The sequence below is a fragment of the Maylandia zebra genome, linkage group LG9 (assembly GCF_041146795.1).
Source record: "Maylandia zebra isolate NMK-2024a linkage group LG9, Mzebra_GT3a, whole genome shotgun sequence".
NCBI classification, from domain to species: Eukaryota; Metazoa; Chordata; class Actinopteri; order Cichliformes; family Cichlidae; genus Maylandia; species Maylandia zebra.
Window position 1 is genome coordinate 27019896 of NC_135175.1, and position 7955 is coordinate 27027850.

A 7955-nucleotide genomic window follows, 5' to 3' on the forward strand; every position below is an offset into this window, starting at 1 on the left:
AGAGGTACGAGAGAAGAACATTTTTGTACCTATAGGTACATTTTTTTAAATGTTCCCTTAAAAGTACAATACTGGTCTTTAAAAGTCCAGAAATGCCCCTTTAAAGGTACAATTTGAAATAAAGTACAAATCTGTACCATTTTGACCTGTACTGCAGTGACAGTGGCAGAATGTGGTAATGGGTCAGCATGGGAAAATCTGGATGGGCCTGGTTAATTGTAAAATTCATATGAGATGTGAGTGTGCTCATAAAAGCTACATGTTATAATCAAATCTGTTGGTCCTCTCCTCTCTACGTAAATTATCCTATGATGCAAAGAATATCTGTAACCTACCTTTGTGTAAGTTATGTTAAATTATATTAAAAAACACACACACACACACAATGACATGCAGGCACAACCAAATGATGTTAAAATAAAAACTGGTCCATTTCCATTTTAAGTTCCAGTTATAATTTTTTAATGTTTTAAATCTTTCAAAAACGTGAAATCATTTTACTGTTATGTTTGGCCATTTACTTTTTTGCTTTTACTACATCCTAGAATTGTTCATTAATTGTGAGGTTTTTATGGAATTTGCAACATCAAGTTAAACCGAGGTTCTTTGGAAGTTAAAATGTCAAGCAGATTTTTATGTTACGGTGACTACATTTTGTAAGTTACAAATATAGTTCGCCAAGACAGCATAACGGTTTCTAAACAACTGCGCATTAATACCACAATGTTGTATTTTCATGTGTCAAGTTCGCAACGCGCATTAATCCCAAAGGCCGAAAAGGCAGCAGCGATGAGTGCTCCGCCTCCTCGCTGACTAGCGTTGATGCAGAAAATGACTCTCAGGGGGTTATCCACGGAGGAGCTCCTTAAAAGGTTGATGGAAGAAGGCATTGATGTGTCAGACGACGAGGCGCAAAGATTTAGAGGTAAGTCGGGTGTGATTTTGTGTTTTTATAAAAATTACAACGTGTAATTTTACAGTAGAGTTAGCGAAAGTCCGAAGAGCTAGATTTAACATGGGCGAAAGCTAGCAGTTAGCTAAGTTTTAAACAAAGAAAGGTACAAATGTGGACTATTTAGACTGTTGGTGGAATGTTCAACGTCTGTCTGCCCGCGGTATTCGAGTGTTTTATCAATAAATAGTGACGAACCGTGTACAACAATGTAAAAAAATCAATAATTTCTCAAAACATGCTAGTATGTAAATATAGCTATTAACAAAATCGTTTTCTAAGCAAAATTTATCGCATCTAACTTGTTTCCCGCTCAAAGGGATTTTAAACAATGGAAGGTACACATTTGTACCATTCCACCTACTTAGTGGGATTTTCGAATATGAGAGCTGTAAGCTCTGCGCAGGGACACTTACTTACATTTTTATATTACCAGTTAATTTATATTAACAATTAATCAAGAGAATTAATTGTAACTTCCTTTTGGGGAATATAGACAGATTCACAATGATAGCTTATTATTATTATTATTATTATTATTATTATTATTATTATGTATTGACCATAATGTCACTTTAAAACTAAATTTGAAAATGGTTTTATTTTTATTTCATACTGTACTTTATATTTCAGATAACGATGTAGATGGAGAGACGGTAGACTGTGGACTCACTGAGACCATGGTTGCATATCTTTTTGACAAGTCTTTCAAAAAGCAGCTGAAGTTCAGAGACTTCACAAACCGCTACAAGGAAGTCATCATCACTTTACAACCGGTCGACCCATTTGAAGGTACAGTTGAAGGTCCAGTGTCCCAAGCAAACCAGAGGTAGGTTGTGATAAATGTCTAAATTTGCATATGCATTTAAGTGCTTGCAAAATGGCTAGTTAATGCTGTTTTCCTACTGTATTGCAGTTCTATACCTTCTTGCCGTAGACTGCCTGCAGTTATTTCCATTCCAAAATTCCCACAAGATGTCCAGAGTCGCTTGGATCTCAAAGAACCAGTCCAGAAAGAACAGAAGTACCGAAACAAAATAATTGGGACTCTTTATGAAATGCTGTCACAGTACACAATGTAAGGGTTCCTTTCTGAATAATTACATTAATTTCTTAATATTAATATTGCTGTTGTAAGAGAGGCAGAGAACAAATGCTTAGCCCATCTGCCTCCCAATCTGGAGACCAGCGTTCGAGTCTGGCGTGACACACGGTTCCAATGAACTGGCAATAGTGGTAAAACCATACATCCTGTGTCTCCAGACCTTGTCTGGACTATGATATCCAAAGTGTTCATTTTCGAATTTGCTCAAGAGTAAATTAATAATTCAGGACTGCAGTCAATTAATTAATGAAGTTTGGGAGAGGTGTGGCTGTTTGTCCACGCCCATTTTTAAGAAATTAAAATCAACTTTAGCTACATTGATTTGACATTGGTCTACAACATACTATTTACGGTAATAACAATATGATTAGAAGAATTGAAGAACAGAAAAGCCCCCAGGAAAGGATAAGAGTAATCAGTGTACTGTGGGTTGTTTTTCTTATGTTTGAAACAGGTACCCAACCCACTCAGACTACATCCAGGTCATCAAAGCCCTGATTGTGAAGTATCCTTTCTTAAGAGATGTACATGGAAATGGTTATGTGAGTACCTCTCCTTTTTTGTTTCTTTTATAGATTATATTAATATAAAGTAACCATAATTAACTACTTATATACATTTGAAACAACTAGGACACCTGGCACAGCCAACTCAAGAGAAAGTTCAAAGCAGAACGGGCTCCCCTAATCAGCAACGAAGAAGTGAACCGGGTTAAAGAAAAGTTTGGACGCACGCAGAAACATCGGACCACAGAGGAATCCAGCAGCTCCTGTCTGAAGAGACTGAAGCCCTCTCTCGTAAGTCCTCACACCCTCAGCCTCTAAGAGCTAAGGTAACATATGTAGTCTTATTATGTTCACTGTAAAGCTAAAAGTAAACATTAATTGAAAGAAACATGTTAACAGATAACATTAACATAGAAAAAGGAACTTCACAGTTGATTTAACAAAAGTCAGCTCAACTTGCAATTCCTATTCAACATTTTTGCATTTTTTTCAAAGCATTTGGTGTACAAATTACCGCATTTCGAGTAACATTAACTTATCAGAGTTTACTTATGATAATACTGATATCTGCTTTGACAAAGGATTCGTGCTTTGTGGGGGAAGATGCAGCCTCCGTTGATGCTCATATCAAGGTGCTAAATGATCAGCACAAGAAGCTACATCCTGACACAGCACTGGTGAAAGACCGCATGACAAAAACCTTTGCATGGAGACGTCGAGAGGTAGCTGAAGGAATGTGTACTGTGGACCTATTAAAGAGATATCCATTCCTGGGGACATCTGCAGGGGTAAGAATTGTTAAGATGATTGGGGAAACGGCTAATGATTTTTTTGTCTCTAAATCTGATTATTATTTTCTGTACTAACTGATTAATCAATCTGTTCATTATCTTTAGAATTTTTGTTCAATGGTTAAAGCACTTTACATTTATCTCCAGTCTGTGTCTTTAAACATGTCAAAAGTTTAAATCCTCAATGTAAAATGTCATTCTTTTGTCTATTCTGCTCTTTTCATTTCCAGTTGTGTGATGAGGTTGATTTAATGCATCCCTGCCAAGACAACATCTGTTGCCGCTTTAGCGAAAACTTCACTGCTGTTCTTCAAATGACCAAGGATTTGCCACTGAAGAAGGTCTACATGGAGGCAAGAGAGAATGCACTGGCTGAAGACATTACAGGTGCTAATTTGACCTCATACAAATAGTAAATTTTGTGACAATTCATTTGCTCTCTCTTCCAAAGATAATTGATGTACCATAGTGCCATGTCAAGAGCATGTTAATGGGAATTTGCATGCTATCAAAATCTAATGAAGTGCATTTGCATCTGTATGACCTAGGAATTGACTTCAAGGGGGCACTTCTCTTGCCATCCATCTTCAAGGAGAAGATAGAAGATTTCATCATCCTTGGAGAGGTAAATGCATGATGCAATGCATAGCCTTTGGCCACAAGTTTCATTCTCGGTGTTTTGTTGGCATGGAGCTGAATTCAGCTGCGGTTCAGCATCACAGCTAAGCTAATGTAGGGGAAACACTGCTGTTAATCCACAGTGCTGCTGTGCTCTTGGGTTTTGTCTGGTGTTTATATAGATAGATAGACCTTTATTGTCCCCTTAGGGAAATTCTTCTTCACAGGTACTGTCACTGTCAGGGGTGATTGCTTTTGCCCTTGAATATTATGTCAAACTTTAGCAGCTTATCAAACACTACCACAACAGTCATTGGTCAAGAAGCTTTTTGTTTGGAGTAGGGGCCATGTTTACAGGTTAACAGAATAGACAGTTTTGTTTTGCAGCAAAAAAAAGAAGGTAATTTGAGGAATCTGTTGAAAATTCACTTGGCACATATTGCTTAAACATACTGTATACTAATGTTTTTCTTCCTCTTCTGCAGAATACTCCCATGAGTCCATACCCAACCATTCGAATGAAGGATAAGAGTTGGACAACTGCCCTCTCAAGACAGTGTCGCTGTGTTGTCACAGTTGAAGGAGTGGATGTTTGCTCATGCTGCTCGCTGGATGAGGCCTACATCTCAGCATTCTCCACCTTCTTCGTGTTCAACATGACCTACCCTGCATACTTCAAGAAAACACTTGTCTTCCTTCAGAACTGCATTGTCAACATAGGAGACCAGGGAGACAAACCCCTGCCAGTAAGTGTCACCAGGGTACTTAACCAACTCTATTAAATATGCCCCCACTCCACAAATGTTCAAAATGTTCAAAAAGGGCATTTACTCTGAGGAAGTTGATTACACATGTTGGGTTAGTACACGCACATGAGCCTCATTTCGGCATCACTTGTGGAATAAATGACTGCCAGGCAGCTTTTTCCAAGTATCACTCTTTTCAACGCCATGTGTGATCCGTCAAAACATTGTGTTCAGGTGTTTAATGTCTTTATGTGATTGTTTACTTTTTTTAAATGAATGTATTTTTCTTGACATGTCCTATGGCAATATACGAATGTAATCAAGAATGTATTCCTGTGGTTGTTTAAATGCTTTGATGTGATTCTATTATTGAAAATAAATGGTTAAATAACCAAATATTTTGGACTATTGGGGTACATTTTTGTCTCTTTAGGTACGAAATAGGTTGTCGCTGGGGGGGTACCCTCATAGGTACCCTATTGTACCCTTTTCAAGGGAACATTTCTGTACTATAGTTTGAAGGTACATTTATGTCTTAGGAAAGTACATGATTGTACTTCAGATGGTACAACTTCATAAGGTACAAAAATGTACCAAGCCTAAAGGGTACAGAAATGTCCTTCAAAAAGGAACACCCCCAGCGACAAGCATTTGTACCCTTTTTGGTACACTTTGGCACCCCTATTTCTGAGAGTGTATACAGAGGCAAAACAAAATAAATGTGTGTTTGTCTAGCAAATTATGAAACTGCCTTTGGGTATATCAGGCAGATTAGTTTCTTCTTTCTCTCTCTAAAATAATCACTTGAAGTTATTTGTAAACTAAGTGGTGTTTGTTAGGGGTGCAACGATATTCGTATCGATATTGAACCGTTCGATACAGTGCTTTCGGTTCGGTACGCATATGTATCGAACAATACAAAATTTGTAATTTATTTTATCAACTTTCCTTCTGACGATGCTGTCTGTGTTGAGCGCTCAGTGAATCTGCGTTCGACTACTCTGCCTAGGGTCGACAGTGCAGCCTAGGCGGAGTAGTCGAACGCAGATTCACTGAGCGCTCAACACAGACAGCATCGTCAGAAGGAAGAGCGCAGGGCAAGCTAGCGAGACAGAAGTTAAGCTCTCCTTACAACATGGACCTCCCCCACTCTCATTCAGATCTGGCGTTTGGAATTATTTTGGTTTTCATGTGACGTATGACCCTGAAGGTAAGCGAGTCATGGACTAAAGTAAAACAGTATGTTGGATGTGCCACGCAATGCTCAATTACATGGGTGGGAACTAGTGTGTTAGCGCAGTTAGCTCGTTAACGTGTTGGCCGTCTAGCCCCATGCACGGGGCGATCGGCGGTAGCTCGTTAACGGAGATTTGCCGTGTTGTGGTGTTAAGGTCATTTCAACGAGATTAACCTGAAAGCACTAGTGGGAACACAACGAATATGACTGCACATTTACGCCGACATCATCCTAGTGCAAAAACAAGTGGAAGCAGAAAAAAAACAAGCAAGCATGCTGCTAACTTTAGCCGAGTCATTTAGACAGCTGTTTAATATGCTGCTGAGAATATAGCCCAGAAGAAGCGGATCGTATAGCTTTTATTTTGGAAAGAGACATTTCTCTGTAATAAACTCTCTTTTCCAAAGATGAGTGATTCCTCAATCAGATACCATTGAAACATAGAAATGTGCATTTGCTCGCAATATCGCTAGCCCAACGTCCCGGGGCTAGTGATTTTTTCAGTCGGGGTACCAAAATCTATCTCTGCCCTGCCCGTCGGGCTATTGTAGGAAGGAAAAATATATGTCAATGCTTTTGCATTCTTTCGGAAATGTAGCTGGGTAATTATGTCATTGGCATCGGTGAGCCACTGTCAATATGTGACATATTGAAATCGCGTTTGAATTTGCGCTTGTTTTTTTGCTTTCACTTTGCAATCGCGCGAACTGTGTATAGAGAGCGACAGCACTGATCTGTGAGTGATGATAATTTGCGCACCAATTCCTCTGACATCGTCTTATTAATCGTTAGCTTACTATGCAAACATGACAAGTGAAATCTCCCGCAGCTTAAACATGTGAGAGGTTGATCGCGCAGAGAATCGCTGAGTGAGTGCGTGTGTAAAAGCAGCAGGATTTATATTTGACTACGATGACCTGGATGACTGAGAACCTTCACAGACAGATATATATTTTAGTTCTGCTGAGCCAAATAAGACAGGTCAGGGTGAAGAAGTGACAGCCAAAGAAAAGCTTACCACAAAACGGAAAAGTTATGACAAATCAGACTATAAGGCAAAAAGAAAGTGCAGCTTTATGGTTTCATGGACAAAATTATTTCTGTGGCTGCAATATGACGAGCTAAATAACCAGGGCTGCACATAAGTGGTCCGCAGGTGCGCATTCGCTGTCAAAATAAAAAACACGCACAAGGGTTAGGGTTAAATTTAAAAACTGTACTTTTGAGTTAAAATATATATTTATAATTTTAATAAATGACAAATTAAAAAGGCATGAACATTTTTTTTGTATCAAAAAAATATCGAACCGTGACACCAAAGTATCGAACCGAACCGTGAATTTTGTGTATCGTTGCACCCCTAGTGTTTGTCTTTATGCAGAAATGTGCTTGTTTTCTAATATGTTAAGTGATTATTGGTCTTGTTTCTTATTGTCCACATTAAAAACTTCTGAAGTATGTTAGGAATAATGTAATGTGCACATTTTGTCATGAGAGGGTGCTCTCCACGCTCTGAACTACACCTTGCTTTTAAGTATTTTCGCCATGCATTCAGTGCATGTGCTGTTTTAACTCCTGTCTTTTATTTTTCTTTTTAGGGCCAGAAAAGGTGATCATAACATGCAAGGACATGAACAAAGCAAGCACAGCCTTGAACTACATCATCGAAAGCTAAGGCAACAAAAACGTTGTTTGCATGAAACTTGATTTGTCAGACAGCAAGTCTATACAAGAATTTGCTGAAGCCATCAACAAAGGTAAAATGATTTTCAGGGTAAAAGGTAAATGGCTGCAAATAACTTTGTTGTTTGCGAAACTTGTGCATAGGATTTTAAAATTGGCAATTTATATTTGAATTTCAAGTTATGAAATATGATTCAATAAACATGTTTGTGGTTGTTACAGTAAAAAATATAACTTTTTCTATTTTTTTGATTTTTTTAAATGATTTTAGATAAATTGTGTTAATACAATATGTCAAAATGAAAACATAACATTAA

At 38.1% G+C, this 7955-nt stretch overlaps 1 protein-coding gene across 1 annotated transcript; it reads left to right on the forward strand.

Annotated features, from left to right (window-relative positions):
• Positions 1-584: 584 nt before the first annotated feature.
• LOC106676776 (sterile alpha motif domain-containing protein 3-like) lies at positions 585-7682 on the forward strand. The gene is made up of 10 exons (XM_076888583.1): positions 585-925; positions 1586-1781; positions 1890-2030; positions 2512-2599; positions 2690-2854; positions 3145-3351; positions 3585-3741; positions 3903-3979; positions 4458-4718; positions 7554-7682. The coding sequence occupies exons 1-10, from the start codon at positions 823-825 to the stop codon at positions 7566-7568; spliced, it is 1410 nt and encodes a 469-aa protein (XP_076744698.1). The 5' UTR covers positions 585-822; the 3' UTR covers positions 7569-7682.
• Positions 7683-7955: the final 273 nt, after the last annotated feature.